The following is a 22989-nucleotide window of genomic DNA, read 5'->3' on the forward strand; positions in this document are numbered from 1 at the left end:
TCCAGTTCTGGTTGCTCTGTTATAGGAAGGATATTATTAAGCTGGAGAGGGTTCAGGGATTTACCAGGATGTTGCCGGGTGTGGAAGGTTTGAGTTATAAAGAAAGGTTGGATAGGCTGGAACTTTATTCACTGGAGTGTGGGAGGTTGAGAAGTGACCTTATAGAGGTTTATAAAATCATGAGGGGTATAGACAGGGTTAATGGTAGGTATCTTTTCCCTCAGATGGGGGTTTCAGACCAGGGGGACATTTTTAAGCTGAAAGGAGAAGGATTTAAAAAAAAGACCTACGGCAATTTTTTTTACTCGGAAGGTGGGCCGTGTGTGGAATGAGCCTCCTGAGGAAGTGTTGAATGTGAGTACAATTACCATGTTTGAAAGACATCTGGAAGGATAAATGAATAGAAAAGGTTTGGAGAGATATGAATCAGGAGAGGCGGGTGGGACTAATTTTGTTTGGGATTATGTTCAGTATGGACTGGTTGGACCAAAGGGACTGCTTTTTGAGCTGTATCATTCCATGACACTATGTGATGCAGACACCATAACATTATACTCTGCAATCAATCACTATTCGCTCCAACAGTGTAATGATTGCTAATTTAGTTCTGTGGGTAGTACAGAAGCACAAAATGGGGGTTCAAGTCTCATCCCAGTGTATAAACATGAGCCAGGTTAAATATAAAAATAATGGAACATTACTTTCAAAGAAAATGGTATCCTTAAGACAATTGGCCAAACTTAGCTCTAATTTGCTGGATGTCAGGCATCTGTCAAAGGATGCAAATTCTCTCAGTATCCAACATTCCTTCCTTTATGATTAGAAAATTAGCCTGTTAGAAGTCTCATTAGCTATTTGTAGAACTTTGTCTGCTTATAATGGCTGTTTTGTTTCATGTATGAGAAACTTGCATAACCCATTGCATTGAGTTCCTAATGATTCATTTTATGATGAGACTGCAATGTGCAGAAAAGGAAATGACTTACATTTATATGACACCATTCCCAAGTCCCAAAGCATCTTTGCAGCTAACTAAATAAACTTGAAGAATGCTTCTGTTACATTGTAGGAAAGGGAACAACTAATTTACACGCATGGTAACATGACAATGAACCAGATAATCAGTTTTTAATGATATTGATTGAGACATAAATATTGATCAGGACACTGGAGAGAACTTGCTTCTCTCCAGAGTGTTGCTTGAAGGTGAATAGTGACCAGAATATCATTCAATGCTGTATAATTTGTTTTTTTTTAATAGAAGACAAGTAGGAGCTTTACTTTGTCCTGAATATTTAATTAGAAATAGAAATTAAATTACCTCCCAATTCGGTTTGCAGTTTCTTGACGTACAGCCAATCTGAGATGTTGTGAGGTATAAACAGGATCACTACAATAAATCTTCCCTGTCCTTACCGTCTGATAACATCAGTCAGTTGCTGTTGTTCCTAAAAATAACCCAAGCTGTAAATTATACACAAACCAAAATTTTCCATGCAGAACAGTAGCCCTTAAAGAGATTGTAACCGCCTCAAATTAGACTGTACCTAAGTCCACGTCCACTATATACAACAGTCAAGTACTAAGTCCATACTGGAATATGAGTGGGACTGACTGGTCTGACATTTATTGCCCACCTCTAATTGCCCTTGAATGTGCTGCCTTCCTGGACATTGGTCCCAGTCTTCCTGTCTCGTTGGGAATGAGCATTGGATGATGTACATGGGAACACTGTGGATATCCTGGCTCACAGACGTATGTATGCATTGCTGATAAAGTCGACATTTTACAGTGGTCTGATTCCCAGCAGCATACTCCTCTCGTGTCTCCGATGGGTACATGGGACATGCAAGACCTTCTCCGTCCACCCAGTCAGAATGACACTCCCCACCGCAAACCCCTGTCCACCTCAAGATTGCTAAGGAACATTCACCTACTCACCTCCTCCATTGACTGTGCTCAGTAGTACAACCTTCTCTCCTCCCAATGTGTAAGCACCTCTATGTCCTTCCTCCCATCCTGTCATGCCACTCCCTGACTGTGGACGGTCCTGCTGCCTGGTTCTGAGTGTTAAAATGCTTTGATCTGCAGCACCACCTTAAGGTTTCCCTTAAGGTTCTGAGGAATCAGCCACCTACGCCCCACCACCCCCCCCCCCCACACCCCCAAACCTCCACTTCACAAACTTGGCTCAGGCAAGAAGACAGTCATATTTTGTCGTCTACCAAAGTCACCACAGCTCTTTAGTTCTGACAGCTTTATTAGGAACTTCAAACGCACAGAGAGAAAAAAAATCATAGAAAAGGTCAAAGGGCGTACAATCTCTAATTAGCAAATGAGGCACTTGTGGTTGAGCCAGGAGCGCTGCTGACTCATCCAGTATTAAGGTCGCATAGGTATCACACAATCTGTCTCACAGTACAGTACTGATGGTGTCAAACTCCTTGGTGATCTGTGTGCTCGGGAGCGACTTAAGGTACTCGAGGTGACGCCTGGCGTCTTCCTGATTCTGGCGCACGTAGTACACAATGTAGGAGATGACCATGGTGAACCAGCCGAACATGGTGATGAACATGGCGACGTCGGTCGTTTTCTGGTGGATGTTGCAGAAGTTGATACCTGAATCGAGGATCTGGATGAGCGGCTGGCCAGCATACTCCTCCTGCACCGAGGAGTGGCAGATGAAGTCGTTGACCGTTTCCGGGTCAAGGGTCAGCTCCTCGATGATCTGCTGCAGCGAACATTCACAGTGCCATGGGTTGTCCGAGAGTCGGATCTTTGCTTTAATTTTACTGAAGGCCTCCTTTGGCACACGCTGGATCCTGTTGCTCGACAGATCAAGCATCTTGAGGCCCTCGGGGATTCCTTTGAATGCTTCACTATCTATTGACTCAATGGCATTTTTGGATAAATCCAGTTCCTTGAGTAGGGAGAGGTCCTTGAAGGCATTGCTGGGTATTTTGGTTATCCGGTTGGAGTTGAGATGTAAGGTCACGGTGTCGGCAGGGAGGTCCTTGGGGATTTCCTTCAAGTTCTTGCCGGCGCAGCGCACAAATTTGCCGTTTTTGTCGAAACACTGGCAGCTCCTGGGGCACGTGCTGGTGACCACCTGAAGCAAAGAGAAGGCCAGCAGGAAACTACCCAAGGCCATCGACTGTGCGACCTTGAACCAGAGCCATGTCAAGCTGCCCCGCGACATGGTGAGAAGAAGGTCTCAACACAACCCATTAGAGTAGCTCATCCATTCCAAGAACAGCCAAGTCACTCGAGGGGGCTAGCTTCAAGCACCAGAAGAGACCCTGTGGACTAAAGGAAAACAGGATGGTGAGATTACACCAACAACCATTCCCTCTTTCCATAGAACGATCTAGGACCCAATGCACTGAAACTATTAAATAGGTCTTCAATACGTTTCCAATGCATCCAGGGCCATTTTCTTTAGTACTCTGGGATTTAAATGATCAGGTCCTGATGATTTGTCAGGCTTTAACCCTGTTAATTCATATGTTAATTAGGTCCAGGTAGGGCATCACTTTTGTGCCAATACTGATTTCCTTCAATTCTGGCCTCCCGTTGGACTTTTGGGTCTTAGGCTGGTGTTTATCTTCACAGCCTGAGCCATGGCACTGCAGTGCTTTTAGCCCTTTAACCAATTTTGTACCCACACAGTCACTGTACCCTTGAAACCAATGAGTTTTAATTTTGCTGACAAATCTGCACCCTGTCAGATGCCTTTTAAAAGTCCGCATTCGTAACACCAACTGCTCTAACCCCATCAATCCTCTCCTGTTGTCTAAAGTCATTGATGTTGTCTTGAAACAGAAAATTAAAGGGAAAAGTCATGACAGCCCACAATGACTTGCGTTTACATAGCACCGATTAACACAGGAAAAAAACATCAAGCTGCTGCACAGTGGAACAGTAAAACAACATTTGACACCACACCACACAAGGAAATATTAGAACAGGTGACAAAATCTTAGTTAAAAGGATAGATTATATCGGACACCTTGAATAAGGAGCAAGAGAGAGAGAGAGAGGGGTGGAGAGGTTTAGGGATGGTAATTCCAGAAAAAAACCCTTCCTCTTATTATCTGAAACTGCCTAACATAAACTTCCAAGGAGAATAAAACGCAGAAGCGGTCAGTTACAAATTGATGATTCAATCTGAGGAAACCAGTGGTATAAAAATTCAAGAGACTTAAAAGCATCAGCAAAATTATTGCTGACCCTTCCTCAATCTTTATAGTGCCGTGCCAGGACTTAAAATAAACTTTCTTGTATGAAAATTGCACCTATTCCGTAGAGGTTTTCTCTGCTCTCGTCATGTGTTCAAATTCTGTGCCCTATCGGAGAAATATTCTCATCACGAGGATGAAGGGGTTATCTTATTAAGAAAGTGTTGTGCATTTAGAAGAATGAAAGTTGATCTTACTAAAGTATGAGAAATTCTAAGTGAGCTTGACCAAGTGGATGCTGAATCTTGTAAGGGAAACTAGGATGAAGCAGGCATGGTTTCAAGATAAGGAGGTGCGGAGGCATGGTAGCCCAATGGCTAACAGTGCTGCCTCACAGTGCCAGGGACCCAGGTTCAGTTCCGGCCTTGGGTGAGTGTCTGCATGGATTCCTTCCTGATGCTCTAGTTTCCTTCCACAGTCTGAAGATGTGCAGGCTAGGTGGATTGGCCATGCTAAATTGCCCATGGTGTCCAGGGATGTGCAGGCTGGGTGGATTAGCCATGGGAAATGATCAGTGCGGCCTTGATGGGCCATATGGCCTCCATCTGCACTATAGGGATCCTGTGAATTTCTTCTCTCATAAGCTGTTAGTTTTCAACTTTGCTTTTCCAGAGAGTGACAGAGGCAGGCTCATTGGATACTTTGAAAGCTGAGTCAGACAGATGTTCGATCTATGATAACGTTGAGGGAGAAGAAGGGAATTGGAGTTTTGATCACTGTTGGATCTGCCAATGGTGAAGCAGATTCCAGAAGCCAATGAATCATAGAATCACCACAGTCCAGATGAGTCCATTTGGCCCATTGACCCTCTGAAGAACATTCCACCTAGACCCAAATCCCCATCCTATCCCCTTAACCCATATTATCATGTCTAATTCACCTAGCCTACACATCGCTGGAAACTATGGGCAATTCAGCATGGCCAATCCACCTGACTTGTACATCTTTAAACTGTGGGAGGGAACAACAGCACCCAGAGGAAACACATGCAGACACAGGGAGGACATGCAAACTCCATACCCAAGGCTAGAAACAAACACGTCCCTGATGCTATGAGGCAGCAGTGCTAACCACTGAGTTACTGTGCTGTCTCTGCTCCTGTTTCTCTTTGTCCCGTGTTCCCCGGGCTGGTTTCATAATCAGAAGTAAAGGGTTGGAGACTGCAGTCTACTGGAGAGAGAAAGCATTGATCTATTCTCCCATGATAAAAACATAAGACCTGAAGAAATAGGAATGGGAGCATGTCAATCCTGCTCTGCCATTCAATAGAAGCATGACTAATTTGACATTCATCGCATCCTAGCCACGTCTCAGGGAGTAAGGATATTACGCTTGATTCAGCTCCCAAAGCAGAGCTGCACTTAATTGAGCTGTGATCCCAGAATCAGGCACAGGGATCCACTCCCAGGGTCACACCTTGTCATTAGCTGGGAACTGAGAATGGGAGAATTTGCTAATGGGTGCGGGGGTGCCCACATACTGATCATTGTGGCACTCTTGATATTCCCATCAAGGTAACTTCCCAAATGGACCACACACATGTGATTGTCTCAAAGGCGCTCTGGTTAACCACACCTCGGACAGTGGAAGAGTATGCTCATCACATTTCCCACAGAGCATCAGCTGATGTTGACAACAGTGCTTCCTGCTGCTTTAAGCTAAGTTTTTTTAAAACGGGGGTGAAAGGACACATCTCACACAATGTATTGACTTTTTAAAAAATTTGATGCTTACAAGCAGATCAAACGAACTGGCTTTTAATGTGTGAGAGTATCTATAACTTATGATTGCACGCTAGCCCTGTAGATGTGAAACTTTCACTGACAGCAACTCTGAATTAGCTTGTAATGCTCTGTGAGACATAAATAAACTTAGCAAAAAGACAGAAGTTTTATTTCAGCAAAGTTCAACTTATTTAACGTCTATGTTCCGTTAAATCACTTCCATTGAGGTAACAGAAACTCTTTTAATTAAAACACAGAGAGAACGAGGACAAGAGGTTATGAGTGGCCTATGTTTTCTTCCGTTTGTCAAAATCCATCCTTACAGTTTAATTCAACTCAGCAGAGATGAGGGAAATGATTAGTCATTGCAGCTATATCCCACTTTGTTTGGTATTCAGTGGGCAACTTTCCAGACATAAGGGGATATTAGACAAGCTGAAGAGCTGAAGAAAAGCTCGGCCCAATTGTCATAAGGCCATAGGAAATAGAAACAGAAGTAGGATCTTCGGCCCCTCAAGCCTGCACTGCCATTCATTAAGATGACAGCTGATCTGACACATCTTACATCCATTTTCCTGTCCTTTCCCCATAATCCTTGATCCCCCTACTGATCAAGAATCTATCTCAGCTTTAAATATACTCAAGGTTGCTGCCCTCACAGTTCTCTGTGACAAGGAGATCCAAACACTCTGAAACCTCAGAGAGAAGAAATTCCTTCTCATCTCATTCTTATATTAGTGCCGCTTTATTCTGAGACTATACCTTCTGGGCCTCGACGCTCCCATGAGGGGAAACCTCCTCTCAGCATTTACCCTGTGAAGCCCCTAAATGTTTCAATCGGATCACTTTTCAATCTTCTAAACTTCAGTGAGTACAGTCCCAAACTGTTTGGCCTTTGTTCAGAAGACAATCCTTCCATACCGGGGATTATCCTTACAAGCCTTCTCTGAACTGCGTACAATGAGATAGTAGGAACTGCCGATGCTGGAGAATCTGAGATAACACCGGTGTGAAGCTGGATGAACACAGTAGGCCAGGCAGCATCTGAGGTGCAGGAAAGCTTGACATTTTGGGTCGGGATCCTTCTTCAGAAATGGGGGAGGGGAAGGGGATTCTGAAATAAATAGGGAGATTAGGGGAGGCGGATAGAAGATGGATAAAGGAGAAGATAGGGTGAGAGGAGACAGACAGGTCAAAGAGGCAGGGTTAGAGCCAGTGAAGGTGAATGTAGGTGGGGAGTTGGGGGAGGGGGATAGGTCAGTCCCCAGAGACAGACAGGTCGGGGGGGGGGGGGGGTGTGGGGATGAGGTTAGTGGGTCGGGGATGGGGGTGGAGCTTGAGGTGGGAGGAATGGTTAGCAGCCCAAGGGTATCAATGTGGACTTCACAAGCTTCAAAATCTCCCCTCCCGTGACCACATGCCAAAACCAGTCCAGCTAGTCCCCACCTCCCTAACCATTCCTCCCACCTCAAGCCCAACCCCCATCCCCTACCCACTAACCTCATCCCGACCTCCCCCTTCCGACCTGTCTGTCCTCCCTGGACTGACCTACCCCCCCCCCCCCCACCCCCCCCCCCCCGCCCCCCGGCAACTCCCCACCTACATTCACCTTCACTGGCTCTAACCCCGCCTCTTTGGCCTGTCTGTTTCCTCCCACCCTATCTCCTCCTTTATCCATCTTCTATCCACTTCCCCCTGTCTCCCTATTTATTTCAGAATTCCCTTCCCCTCCCCCATTTCTGAAGAAGGGTCCCAACCCGAAAACATCAGGCGTTCCTGCTCCTTGCATACAATGAGGTTTCTTTTCCTAAATAAAGGGACCAAAACTGCTCATATGACTCCAGATGTGGTCTCGCCAGCGCCTTGTACAATTGCAGTAAGATTTTCCTCCTTTTACACCCCAACCCCTTTGAAATAAGAGCCAACACTCCATTAGCTTTCCTGATTACCCGCTGTACCTGTGTGCTAGCTTTCTGTGTTTTGTGCAGAAGTGCTCATAAGTCCCTTTGTGTTGTAGCTGTCTGCAGTTTTTCACCATTTAAAAATGCTGCTATTTTGTTCTCCCTTCCAAAATGAACAATGTCACATTTGCCCACATTATATTCCAGTCTATTAATGGGTTTTAAGGTACATCTTAAAGAAGAATGAAGTGGAGTGACAGTGGGGTTGAGGGAGGAATTCCAGAGCTTCAGAAACAAAGATTTTGTAATTTAGTTACAATGGGTGTGCAGTGCTTGGATGTACTAGCAGCTTCTTGTAGGAGTGAATGTCCACAAATAACCATCTAATCTTTTTCTGCTGCATTAGTTGGGGAATTGAATAGCCTCATGAGCCCAAGCGATTAGGCAGATTGTTTAAAACAGCTTGACAATGCAAAACTAAAGTAAAGAAAGAGATTGCAGGTGTCTTTCACAACCATAGGATATTCCAAAGCACTTTCCAGCCAGTAAAGCATTCCTTTTAAACTGTTGTAGTGTTGTAATGAAGGAAACACAGCAATCAATTTGCATGCAGGAAGCTGTCACAAACAGCATTGATATCGACGACTTATTAATCTCTTTCGGAGATTTTAGTTAATCAATAAATTTTGGCCAGGGCACTGGGGAGAACACCTGTGTTCTTTATTAAAATAATGCCAAGGGGTATTCTACATCGTCTAGAGAAGGCAAATTCTCTTGGTTTAACTGCTCATCTGAAAGATGTCATTGGAATATTGGTCTGGATTATGAGCCTTAGTTTCTAGAATGAGATTTAAACTGTCAACTCTTCTGGTACAAAGGTTAGAGTGTTGCTACTGTTGGTATTGGGTTGGTTAGATCAGTTGCCTGCACAGCTGTTGGCATATGCAGAGTGATGTCAATAGTATGGGTTACATGGATAGAGTCATACAGGGCATAAACAGACCCTTCAGTCCAACTCGTCCATGCCAACCAGATATGCTAAATTAATCCAGTCCCATTTGCCAGTAATCGGCCCATGCTCTTCTAAATCCTTCCTATTCATGTACCCATCCAGGTACCTTTTAAATGTTGTAATTGTACCGACCTCCACCAATTCCTCTGGCAGCTTGTTCCATACATGCACCACCCTCTGCATGAAAACGTTTCCCCTCAGATCCCTTCTAAATCTTTCCTCTCTCACCTTAAATCTATCCCTTAGTTTTGGACTCCCACACCTTGGGAAAAACATCAGCAGAGAGTTCATGGAAAACATCTTTCTGCAGAGAGCAGTGAGAATGTGGAACTTACTCCCAAAGAGAGTAGTTGAGGCAAATAATGTATAGATTTATTTTTAGATGGGAATTTTTTTTTAAAAAAGTGTTTGTTCTTAGTAATCAAAACAAAGCTTTGATAGAGTTGCTGGCTATTAAATATTGTTTTTCCACAATGTTTTAAAAATAAATTCATCTATCTTTTAATTGTCATTTAATACACCAGAACAGTATGGAAAAGTGATAAAACTTCAAGCTGAACATTATGGATGAGCCGTATATTTGAAGATTATTTAAACGACACATCCTGGGAATTTTAAATCATAATGCAAGGAATTTCTCCAAAGTAATAATGGTAAAGATCTAGATATTGGGATTGGCCTGAGAGTGTAGCGGAGGCACATTTAATTGCTAATATAATATGGTTACTGTATTAGAATGTTTATAAATAGATTATTATATTGAAGAGGGAAGAATAGCAGGGCTGTAGGGAAAAAGCCCCTTAGAATGAATTGGTCTTGCAGACAGCCAGCACCAATACAATGAACTGAACGGTCTCCTCGTGTGTCCTAACCATTCTGTGTTTCTTGATGCATTTTTGGGGAAAGTGAGTAAAGGTACATTAGAGAGAAAGGAATAGAAGGATAGTCATAGAGGTGTACAGCGCAAAAAGAAACCTTTTGGCCTATTGAGCCTGAGCTAGTCAAAAACAGTCACTTAACCTATTTCAATCCTATTTTCCAGCACTTGGCTCTTGGCCTTGTACACCTTGGCTTCGCAAGTCTATATGTTAATAGATGAGATGAAGTTGGCAAGGGGAGAGGGAGAGAAATGGACTACAAGACAAACACTCGAATGAATGAAGTGAGGCACATTGTCCATTCCTGTGCTGTAAAATGCCACAGGAGCAAATTAAAAATAACTTGCAAACAGGCTTTGAGAACCTGACCAGTCAAAAGGAAGTGAGGCACCTGATGGAATCTGTACGTGCCACAGCCAGAGAGGAAAATCAAGGCACTGAATAATAGGCAAGTGGGAATGCTGGTAAAGTTACCCTCCAGGATGTAGATCATATGACCCACCGTGTGGCCAGGGGTTAAGAAAGGCATGAAATCGCAAGCTTCCCACTTTGATCATGTCTTTATTCAGCATGGGATTTGTGAGCCCATATAACATAGACTTAATTCGTAACAGTGACCAACTTTATGCGTCGAATTTCAATTCCCACACCAGCTGATGTTACCGTGAGGGACTCCACTTCTCACCCCCTCCCCTCACCTGAAGCATGGAGACCCTCAAGTTAAAACCACCCTCCAGTCATCTCTCTCTATTGGGACAGCAGCCCTGAGGTCCAAGAGGACTATGCTAACTTTACTATTGTTGGTTAAAAGCCTTTCCAGCTGACATTATGCTCCCTTGGTGGTACAGCATGACAGGCTTATCTTCCAGTACTGACCTTGTGTTCAACCCCCACAGACTTTCTGATTCAGAAGTGATGGCAATATCAGGCTAAAATGCTAAATCATTTTCACACTCTGCACAGGCTGCAACAAACAAAAATCACAGACTCCGAATCATGCCAGCAAGACCCTGCAATATTCTGGATGCTGTTTTGTGCTGCCAACGTACATCTGCAAGGAATAGAAACTTCCCGATTTCATTAAACAATAAAACTTGCAATCTACAGGGAAATAGCACTTTCCCACCCATCACCCTGGGCTGCTATTCAAATTTAATTCTCAAAGGCTTTCCAACTCAGTACTGCATTATTTCCCAGAATAACAAAGAATTCCACAGCACAGAAACAGGCCATTCAGTATAATTAACCTATGTTGGTATTTATGCTCTGTATGTGCTTCTTCCCCTCCTGTATCACCCAGTCATCATTTCTTTCTCACTCCCTTTATCGCATCTGTGCGAATGGCACCTCAACTATTCCCTTTCTACAAGATTCACAGTTTTACCATTTCTCTGGCTAACGAAGCTTCCCCTGAATTTCCTTTCAGACTTATTAGCACCTATCTTATATGTATGGGCTGTAGATTTGGAACTTCAATAATTTGGAAACACAACCAGAAAAATCACGCGAAATGTGTGTGCAAGGTTCGGATTGTGGAACATGGGAGCAGGCCGTTCAGCCTATCCAATGTTCTGCAACATTTTATTAATTATGGCAGCTCCACCTAAATGTGCTTATTGATTCCAAAAATAGTGCCCATTTTGTTGTTTAATGGATGTCTGGGGCAGCGCTCCAACCCATTGTACAAAGACACTTCCTTTTCTCTTGATTTGCTTTTGTGACTACAATAAATCAAATCTGATAACTTGATAAGTAATGCACTTTGACACAGGATCATATTGAATGTACAGGATCAGGGAGGGTGTGTGTGTTCGGCCCAACTGGTCAATGCCATCCACAATAACCCCTCCAGCCCCGAATCAGCTTTTGGCACATGCTTCTAAACCTTTCTCCCTCACATATGTCTCAAACTTCCTATTACATGAACCTATGATATTCACCTCAACAATGCTAACTGGTAGTGAGTTCTCAGTATGATCTTGGGGAAGAGGTTTCTCCTGTGTTCATTATGAGATGATCAGTGACTTAAGGCTTCTCCTTTTGAATGGCCTCACAAACGGGGAAAAACTTCTAAATTTCGACAAGCTATTTAATACGTCTCTTAAAGCCCTCCATCAGGTCACCCCTAGTCTTGGCCCATTAAACAACCTCAAACTGATGCTTGAACTGATGCTGGTATCTTTGGTGTCAGTGTTATGGACCAGACTAAACACCCCTAAAATATATTAAGAAGGTAGACTAGACCGTGATCTTTTCTTATCTTGAAGGCAACTGCGAGGTGTTGCATTCCAGATGTAATTTAGTTGGTCAATCTACCAGATTTTAAGCAAAGTATACTTTATTCATACACTACAGTTAAAATACTGCAAAAGAAATTGAAAAATATCGTAATAACAACTGTATTGGAAATCTTAATGGAATAATAGATTATTAACTACTCCTAATCAACAATTCCAATATAGTAACATTCCATAAACACAAGCTTGACAAAGATGAATTCAGAAAAATAAATGGTCTTACAGGCAATCCTCCAGTCCAGGAGGAAAAGCATTAAGAGAAGACCAGAGAGAGAGCATAGCAGGGAGAGATGAACCGCAGCTTCCACCCAGCTCCATGACCCAGCAACAACGACTACTGAAACTAAAACTCCTGGCTATATGGGAGCTTACCCCACCCATTCAGTCTGCTTTTATTGTTCCTATTTTTAAAAAAAATCAAGGCCTGACAAACTGTTTAATCTAATAGTTCTGAGCAGACTGTTCAGCCCCACTGCCTCAATCTTTCTTCACAAAAAAAAAATCCTAGGACAAAATATATCTCTTAAAGGCTAATGTCATCGCAGAAAGCACTACCAAGAGGGTGCATTAACAGATTCCAAGGCACTTTTAGTTTACAGCGGGCTGTGGACAGTTGCTTAGCAATCTAATAACAGACATTAAGATTGGCAAATCGAGGTTGTTTAATGGGCTAAGGCCAGTTTGTAATACAGGGATAAAAGTCACGCCTCACTATGCAGTCCATACTGCATTACATATGCGTTAAAGTGAAACTCAACAGGATAGCAGAGCATGAAGTACAGAGCTCATTTTAAATCCTATTATCATGGAATCTGGATCCACTATCTCACATCCAATTGCAAAACCTGAAGATTGAGGAATTCTTTCTTCAGTCTCTCAGTTTTTTCTCTTTGCCTATCCAAAAAGGTGACTTTTGTGAGAGGAGTTCAGAGCCAGCTACAATTGTATTAGTGCCTTCTGCAATACTGATTTTGCAGTAATGTGTAGAAACAGTCAATATTAATGGGGGTGCAGAGAAAGAAAGAATTGCATTGAAAATGCACCAATCACTGCCTCAGGAGCTCCCCAGAGGCTTTCATACAGTTAGGGAAGTGTTTCTGAAGTGGAGTCACTGGGGTAATGTGTAAAACATGGACATGTTTGTGCATAGCAGGATCCCAACATAATCATGAGCAGATCATCTGCTATTCAGTGATTTTGTGGAGTGTTAAATGCTGTCTAGGGCTTTAACACTGATTCTAAGAAAGGAACTGAACAAGCCAAAGTTTACAGTGGGGCACACGACTTTACAGTAGTATATTCCTTGGTGTTGAGGTTAGTAACATTTTACTCTTCTTTTACTGGAGGCTTTAGCCAATTTGCCCTGATTGGGAATGGCAACTATCCTATTTTTCGAAAGAAAACAAATTTAACGGGATTGTGTAAAGTATTGAAAGAACTCCTATTGTGGTGAGGGTAACCTCAACTTCAGTTGCCAGATGAAAATTAATCTATTTCTCCTTTCCACTTTGTAAGTGTTTCTTTTCCATCAGCGCTGATTTCAACCTCATCTAACTTTGTTTCAGACTTTTCCCATTCAGGGGAACAGTTTCTCTCTCTCTCCATCCAGTGATAACTCTGAACTACAGAATCCTTACAGTGTGGAAGCCTGCCATTTAGCCCTTCCCACATTGACCTTCTGAAGAGCATCCCACCCAGACCTACCCCTCCCTATCCCTGTAACCCTGCATTTCCCACGGCCAATCCACCTAACCTGCACATCCTTAGACACTGTAGGCAATTTAGCACGGACAGTCCACCTAGCCTGCACATCTTTGGACTGTGGGAGGAAACCGGAGTACCTAACGGAAACCCATGCAAACTCGGGGAGAATGTGCAAACTCCACTCAGACAGTCGCCCGAGGCTGGAATTGAAACATGGTTCCTGGCGCTGTGAGGTAGCAGTGCTAACCAATGAACCACTGCGCTGCCCTTCAATCTTCTGTACTTGAGGAAGGATTATAACCTACATAACTTAACTCTTTTATTGGCAGGTTGTTGGCCTTTTTGAGGTATAAGCTGAGTGTTGATGGTGTCAATTGACGCTGCTGCCATTTTAAACCATTTACAGGAAGGTCAACACTTAGTGTTTGCAGAGGTTGGGGGGAGAGGGGGAGGGTATCATGTTCAGTGCCGACTGGCTCTCTGCCCACCAGTGAGGAAGCTCCCAAGCTGAGTTCGGGAAGACCTGGCCTGCAAGCTTCTCAACCAATCACAGGACTCACCAGTGAAGTCTTGTCTAACCCACTCAGGGACCAGCAGCTTCGGGGTCCGAGAGATTATCACATGAAGAGCAGTCTTCAGGGGATCCAACGGGGAAGCAATGGATAAGAGTTATTGCTAGACTATGGCAGATTGTGGAATTTGAATTCAATTTAAAAAATCTGGATTTGAGTCTGATGAAGACCATGAAAACACTGTCAACTGTCATAAAAACCCATATAGTTCACTAAGGTCCTTTAGGGAAGGAAATCTGCAATCCTAACCATTCTGGCCGACATGTGAGTCCAGACCCACAGCAGTGTGGTTGACTCTAAACTGCCCGCTGGGCATTTAGGGATGGGCAATAAATGCTGGCTTAGCCAGCGATGCCATCATCCTGTATATGTATTTTTAGAAGGTACAAGCGTCTTTTGGTTTGGAGTCTCATGGGGTAAGGGTCACTGGAGAGAGATGCTGGGAGTTGGAGGCAACGGTTGGCTTTAGTGGTGATCCCCTTACTGTTAATTGGACCCAGATTGGGGCAAATGGATCCCCTCACCTACCCAGCAGGTTGGCTGTCCCATGTTTCCCACTCACCAAACCAGGTGCTTTTGTCATCTGCCAGGGAGCTCGGTCATCCGGCCAGTGTCAATTTGAGGCCCTTAGGTAGCTGTTAATTGACCACTTTAAGGGCTTTTATTGCTGGCAAGTCGAGAAGGTCACCCACAGAATTGATTACTGAATTGGCAAAAAGGGGCAAGTATATGTCTATGGTCAAGTTACCCAATTAGCTGCCTTTTTGAATTTTTACTCGCCACCTCCAGGGAAGGGAAAACTGCACCGAGTAATGTGTCCATTCCTACCTGTGCATGTATATCTTTGTGCTTGATGTGTGTGCATTTCAGAGTATTAGTCAGCATGCGTATATGTGGCTTTATGTAAGTGTGCGTGTGTTTATAAACGGTATGTGTGTTGTGTTTATGTGTCGTGGAAACAACAAGCAGAAAATTAAACTTCAATGCAGATTCAATCTGTCAAATCACCAATACTACAGAGGAACAAAATAGGAAGCAAGTCTGCACATTGTGGATGTCAATGAACTGAAGCCCACCGTTGCCTGGTTACGGCTACGTATTTCAAAGGGCTTTATTGGATTCCCATCTCCCACCCCGTGCACCCCTTGCCAATATTCCATCTAATCGGAGAGAGTCCTACTTCCACCGTGTATAGAACACTGAGCTGTTAATGCTGATGGATCTGCTCCACTGTATTTGCTGCAGAGGAGATACTGATGAAGAGAGTTAGGAACTAGAATGGGGCAACAGCTGCAACAGTACAGCCCTTGGAAAAGGGGTAACTGAATCCCAATTTCAACCAGCCTGAGAGCTCACAGTTTGGCGGCTTTTGGAGGGAGGGGCAGTGGGAGGAGGAATTTGAGCCATTGACCTGGGAGGGAAAGGTTCGGGACTCAGTTTGAAGAGTGCTAATAAACACCAAAATGGATGACCAGTATCACACCCGGATCTGCTCCCGGTTATAACAAATAAGAGACCTGCATTTCTGTAGCACCTGTCACAATCCCAGGGCATCCTGCAGCATGCATGTTACTGTCAATGAGATACTTTGAAGAGTACCTACTGCTTGACTGACAGACACTTACAGCTATTTGTGCACAGCACCGAATCCCTATACTGTAGAAGCAGGCCATTCAGCCCAACAAGTCCACCCTGACTCCCTGAAGAGCCTCCCACCCAGACCTAACCCCTCCACAACTGTGTAGCTAGTCCACCTAACCTGCACATCTTTGGACTGTGGGAGGAAACAAGAGCACCCAGCAGAAGTAAGGAGAACATACAAACTCCGCACAAACAGTTGCCTGAGACTGGGATTGAACTCAGGTCCTTGGCACTGTGAGGCGGCAGTGCTAGCCACTGTGCCACAAACAGGAGTGTAGTGACCAGACTGTTGGTATCTGACATAAATATTGCCCAGGACACCAAGGATCCCTCTCATGTGACCTCCGCCCCCACCCCCCCTCCGCCCGCACCCACCCTCCTGCGAAACAGTGCCATAAGATCCTGTCATGGTCTATTGAGAGGACATCTGTAGCACTGACTTACCATCTTATCTGCACTTCCAACACTGCAGCTCTCCCTCAGCGCTGCACTGCCTACTTTTTGAGCTCAACTCTCTGTACTGTCTTTTCAGTCCATGACATTCAGACTCAAACACAAGAAAGTCACCACTGAACTGCAGTTAATGGCACTACTGTCTGCAACCCCAAGGTGAAGAGAATGAAGACATAACCCTATGTCTACATAGCACTTTGAACAGTGACGAGATACAGGTACGATGTCGAGTACAGGATGGCTTGGGTATAAAGACTTGCTGAGCACAGACAGACTCAAAAAATGTGTTTAACCTAACAGTTTCTAATCCCTTCATCCCTCTCTGATGAAGGGTCTAGGCCCGAAACGTCAGCTTTTGTGCTCCTGAGATGCTGCTTGGCCTGCTGTGTTCATCCAGCTCCACATTTTGTTATCTTGGATTCTCCAGCATCTGCATTTCCCATTATCACTGATACAGTTTCTAATTCCAACCTGTGATCCACAACAGAAGAGGTCAGAAACAGCCTGGCTCTGATGGCAATGCTGCACCCATAGTTATTCTCATTCTGATAAATCCTTACGAGGTTATAATAATTTCTATTTCTTCAAACAATATTCTCTCAATGTTTATTTAGGTAAGATTAAGAGGTGTAAGGTGAGGTACAGCTTCTGTTATTAATACTACAATGCTTTTTTTTGACTGACAAGTTATAGGATGATAAGAACGGTTTTTTATGCAAAGCGATTTTTGATTGCGTGTTTCTTTCAATAGTACTTCAAGACGTGTCATTGTTTTATATGGTTCATTGGTTCTCTAGTGCATGCTTGGAGAGTGGCATTGAGTATGCAGGGGGCCATGGAGGTGGCACGGGAGCAAGTAAGGGGTGCCCACTCTATGGTGTAAGAGTTGGAGACAATGTTGATGGCCTTTAACACAACTGGGCCAGAGCCACAGAGAGAGCTGAAGGGGGTCCTCTAATGAGCCTGGTTCAGCATTCACCCATCTCTGTAACCATATTCAAACCACTTCCAAAGTCAGTAGGCCTGCCTCAATTGCACCATGTCTCCCTGGACTGAAAATACTGTGGTGTGGGGGCTAAGTACATGAAGACAGATCTGCTGAATTGGGAAATTTCCTCACCTCATGCTTCCTGCCTTGATAATGAAAATCAAGTCCTTAGAATCATCAAAGTTAGAAAACAACTCTTTGTTAGAATATGACTTTGGTTCATTCACTGACGACTTCATAGAATTCCTACAGTCTGGAAGCAGGATATTCAGCCCATCAAATCCACACCAACCTTCACAAGGCATCCAACCCAGACCCACCCCATCCCTACATTTCCCATGGTTAACTTACCTAGCCTGCACATCTCTGGACAATTTAGCACAGCCAAACTGCCCATCTTTGGACTGTGGGAGGAAACACACACAGACGCAGGGATGATGTGCAAATGCCACACACACATTTGCCTGAAGCTAGAATTGAACCTGGATTCCTGGTGTTGTGAGGTAGAGATGCTAACCACTGAGCTACTATGCTGCCCAACTCATCTGATCTGGGCCCTATCCTGTGTGAATAAAAATGAATACTTCTGGAGTATATTCTAAATGATGGCACTAAAGTTTCCTCAACAATATTTGATACTGTCCCTCTCCAGCAGAAGTTCCAAATAAATACATCAGATGAGCTTGTATTTACTGATGTTGACAATCAAGGTGGCATTTTCTGAAGAGGGGTCCAGACCCAAAACATCAGCTTTCCTGCTCCTCTGATGCTGCTTGGCCTGCTGTGTTCACCCAGCTCTACACGTTGCTGTCTAAAATGCTGACCTTGCTGGTGATCACACATGCTGACAGTAAAATGTAAAAGAAAATTCGGATCCAAAAGAATGAGGGGTAAGCAGAAGGGAAAGAAAGAGAGTGGAAAGAGAGGTGGAAGTTAAAAAAGAAAAAGGATAGCAAGAGCGATGAAATTAGAAAGAGGAAGAGAATGTGAAATGTGAATTGTATTACCACTTATATATAATGGAGGGCTTTTTCTCTGCCCTTTCCCATGCCAGCATTTTTCTAGCTGCATCAAATAAAACTCCATTCTGTTAAAGGCACTTTGTCATCTCCCAGCATGATCCGAGAAATCGGGCCACTGTTCAGATATTGCATCATGGGGGCATTCAGTGTTATGTTTGTGCACCAATTCATCTTCCATTAAATCCTCTCCGACCCTGCATTGCTATTGGCATTCAGACCTCGGATTCATCCACCAGGAGAAACAGGACAAATGAATAAAAAGGGAATCTAAGCACCAAAATGACAGGGCTGCCTGTGTTTCAAGAGCCGAATTTCTGGGCCCTCATGATTCCCAGCAGAATTATTCGGTGGATACATTACAAACACTACAGCACCTTGCAATCCCTTAGCTGTGAAAGTTTAAGGGGAGGCAAGTGGCCTAATGGTTTTATTGCAAGTCTATTAATCTGGAAACTCAGCTTGTGTTCTGGCGACCGAGGTTCAAATCCCACCACAGTAGGATTTTAAATTCAATTTTAAAATCAAATCTGGAATTAAGAGTCTAATGATGACCATGAACTATTGTCGATTGTCAGGGGAAAAACACATCGGGTTCACTAATGTCCTGTAGGGAAGGAAACTTCCTTGCCTGGTCTGGCCTACATGTGAATCTAGACTCAGAACAATGTGATCGACTCTTAGCCCATCTCCTGGCAATTAGCGATGGGCAATAAATGTTGGCTGAGACAGCAACACACTCATCCCATAAGCAAAGAAAATAGATGTCACTTTCAATACCTCGCTTGATCCAGATAAGCCATCTTCCACCTTGACCACAAGATCATAACAAATAAAGCATTTGGCCCATTGAAACTTCTCCACCATTCAAAAAGATCATGTGGCTTTAACTCCACTTCCCTGCCTGCCCCCTCAGCTCCACCGTGGGCCAAAAAATGTGCCGTACTCAGCCTTGAACATATTCAATGACCCATCCTCCATTGCTCTCTTGGAAGCAAATTCCAAAGACAAACAACTTTAGAGAAAAAAAATTCCTCCTCATCTCTAAGAACACCTTCATCTGAAACTGTGCCCCTGGTCCTAGGTTCCCCCATGAGGTGAAGCATCCTTTTACCATGGACCTGTTCAAGGCCCTTCTTAAGCTTTTATCTTCCAATTAAGACATTGAGAGGCTAACATTGAGGAGCATGGATGAAGAATATCCTTTGAGTGTTGAGTGTTCTGTAGGCACAGGAGTCAGTAAGAAACTGATGAGACAATAAAGGGAGAAGCAGAAAAGATGAGGAAAAGGAGAAACAGTGATTCAACTTGTTTCAGTTTCTGTATGTTCAAAGTAAAATGTTCCTACTGAGATAGTAGGAACTGCCGGTGCTGGAGAATCTGAGATAGCACGGTGTGAAGCTGGATGAACACAGCAGATCAAGCAGCATCAGAGGAGCAGGAAAGCTTGATGTTTCGGGTCGGGACCCTACTGACACCAATGTTGCTGATCCAATGTAGCACCCTCAGCTTGAAATGTAATCATACAATCCCTGCGGTGTAGAAGCAGACCATACCACGCCAACCCTCTGAACAGCATTCCACCCAGACCCTGTAACTCTGTAATTCCCATGACTAATCCATCTGGCCTGCACATCCCTAGGCACCATGGGCTGTTCAGCATGGCCAACCCATCTTCGGATTGTGGGAGGAAACTGAAACACCCAGAGGCAACTCATGCAGACTCAAAGAGAGCTGCAAACTCCACACAGACAGTCACCACTGCCCACCCAAGGATGGAATCAAACCCAGGCGCCTGGCGCTATGGCGCAGCAGTGCTATCCACTGAGCTCAGTGTAATGGTTATCACTGTGCCAAAGATCAGGAAAACTTTCCCATTCGGAGGTTAGTTTGTCTCTACCTGCCTAATTAATCATCATCTTAAACAACTCAGTTCATCACACCTTAGGCTTCTATATTCATGGGAATACAGACTCAGCCTTTGTAGGTTCATACTTGCGAGATAGGCTCCACCCCCGCCCAGTGTCATCCTGGTGAATCTACAGTGCAACCCCTCCAAAGCCGAGATACTTTTCCTGAGGTGCAGGACGTAAAAGTCAACCCAGTACTCCAGAGGCAGTGTGAACCCTGTTTTACACAGCACTGGCATAACTTAGCATCCCTCCATCTATCCTTTAGCCACCTTTAAGATTTTTAAACACTGGGAGTGGAATCCATCAATGGTAGTTGATGGAATCTGAAGACCCAACGTTGTGACTGCCGATGGATGCGAAGACAAGATGTTAACAACTGAAAATGGGAGAACTTTATCCTAGCCTCAAATCTCCCGAAAGAAAATACCTCGGTGAATAATGCATCAAAGGTGCTCAAAATTAGTAGGAATTTTGATGGGGGTAAACGGAAAGAAATGATTTTCTCTGGCAGGAGAGTTGGGAATCTAATACTGGTTTATGCTAATTGACATAGTACCAACGAGCAGATAAGAGGGAGTTTTCTTCCTGACGATCAAGTTCTCCAGATCGCAGAAACTCACTGCCTGAAAAGGACGGCAGATGCAGATTCCAATGTATCTTTCTGAAAAGGGAGTGAGATAAATAATTGAAGCTGAAACCCTTGAGGGGCTGTGAGGAAAGAGTGGGGCGGGTGAGAGACCTCCTGGAGTGTTCTTTCAAAGAAACCAGGATAGGCTAGATGGATCGAATGGTTACCTCCTGTCCCATATCAGTCCATGAAGGAAGAAAGACCATCATGAGGAGCTGACATGCCCACTGCTGATATGAGCAGATGAAAGCTTAGCATGTAGAGATTCCCCTGTCTCTTTTCCAGAGAGGTTATGCTTGTTCATGGAAATGTTGGGAAAGGGGATGTTAAGACAAGGAAGGGCTAATACCAATCAACAATCGGTGACAAACTTTAATTACAATTCAATCAAAAAAGGTACTACTAAATTATCCTGAGGACATGTGGCAGACTCGCTGGCTACTTATTGCAGGGGAGCTAACAAGTAATTATTCCCATTAATCATTTGCGTGATCAGCATTACCCACTGCCAGAAGACATGTCAATGCTCCGATGATTATTCATCTATGTTATCATATATCCAAAGAGACAGTCTGAGCTACCATCCCCACTCTTAACCCCCAGCCCCTTCCCAAATGGTTTAAAGGGCAGGACTGTACAAACGTTGGAAACAGCCTAGTGAGTTTATGGGGGAAGCTGGACAAAACTGGAACCACGAACATGTAACTGGCGAAAGGATAACCTTCTCTCCCTGGAACACACCTTTCCCAACCCACCGTGCTCATATTCCTGAAATGCCAAGGTCAGCTGTTAACATCTGGACTGATGGATGGAATATCAGCCAGAACCACATTCCCAAAGGGAGCATTTGTGCACATTAGAAAGCAAATGCTTGCTTCTTCCTGGCAGTGAGCATTCCCAGGACGCAGGTACAGTGACAGGGATCAGCACAATACAAGCTGACAGATCCTTTTCCCTCTTCTAGCAAGTCAACGCTTATTCTGCTATCAAATCAAAGCACCCCCAATAAGCACATTTAATTCCCGCAAACCTTCTCATCTGCAAATAAAATCCTAACATCCAGTTGCGCACAGTAAATTTGGTTCACTACTAACCGGCACGAAATATTTAAAACTGCATTAATTCCAGATATAAATAAGCAGAACTATCCACCTTTGCAGGGCAGAAAACCTGGCTCATAACAACTGCTAAGTTGCTCAAATTGTCAGCAAGGAACCAAACCACCTCAGCAGTTACATTTAGCATGAACATTTCTGTGTGCTAACCCAAGCTGCACACCGGGTCACAGTACCTGTCCTCAGCAGACTGCAGTTGCTTTTACTGATCTTCAGTCTTAGTTGTTGATGATATCTCAATCCCCTCTGTCTCTTTTCTCCCTCTTGTCTCCATTCTCACACCCCCTCTGTCACAGACCTTGTTCACCTGATTGTTCCCTCCCCTCTGTTCCAGCCCCTCTAGCCTTGGACAGCCCCATTCCGTTTCCCATCCAATAGCAGCAGGGCTAGCTCTCGATTGACACTGCTCTGTGCCACTGAGATTAGGGCAGAGCTGGGCAGAATGGATTGTCTTAATAAATACGTTCTATTTCAAGAGTGTCGCATAGATCTCTGTCAGATGTATCTGTTTTCCACCCTCCCTTTCTGAACCCTGCAATTTTTGTTCTTTTTTCGTGGGTGACACTAGAGGTTATTTCTTACATCAGGACCCAGCCAAAAAAAAGCTGTATCATTGCCAACTTGTTGGCAAGGTTTCAAAGACTGGCACCACATCTCCGTTCCCTATCGCAAAGCTTGTTGCTGAGTTAGGAAGCTCCAGTGTAACAAAGTGATGGGAAAATGAATCACCAGGGATCAATGAGCACAGAGCAAGACGATTCTGCCCATCACTACAGTGCTGGCTCTTTGGAAGAGCTATTCAGGCAGACAACCTATTCTCCAGAGTTACTTCAGTACCACACATTTCAGACAGGCAGCAATTTTTATTGTTATCCCCCAAATAAATGCCCAGCCTGACATTACACA

At 44.1% G+C, this 22989-nt stretch overlaps 1 protein-coding gene across 1 annotated transcript; it reads right to left on the reverse strand.

Annotated features, from left to right (window-relative positions):
- Positions 1-2177: 2177 nt before the first annotated feature.
- On the reverse strand, positions 2178-22394 carry lrrc3 (leucine rich repeat containing 3). The gene is made up of 2 exons (XM_048535031.1): positions 22260-22394; positions 2178-3306 (listed from the first exon to the last, which is right to left on the reverse strand). Exon 2 carries the CDS (start codon positions 3197-3199, stop codon positions 2414-2416), a length of 786 nt encoding a protein of 261 aa, XP_048390988.1. The 5' UTR covers positions 3200-3306; positions 22260-22394; the 3' UTR covers positions 2178-2413.
- Positions 22395-22989: the final 595 nt, after the last annotated feature.

Source organism: Stegostoma tigrinum, chromosome 7 (assembly GCF_030684315.1).
Source record: "Stegostoma tigrinum isolate sSteTig4 chromosome 7, sSteTig4.hap1, whole genome shotgun sequence".
NCBI classification, from domain to species: domain Eukaryota; kingdom Metazoa; phylum Chordata; class Chondrichthyes; order Orectolobiformes; family Stegostomatidae; genus Stegostoma; species Stegostoma tigrinum.

Excerpts from the sequence above, each read along its gene's own strand:
- lrrc3 (XM_048535031.1), bottom strand. The coding sequence starts at position 3,199 with ATGTCGCGGGGCAGCTTGACATGGCTCTGGTTCAAGGTCGCACAGTCG.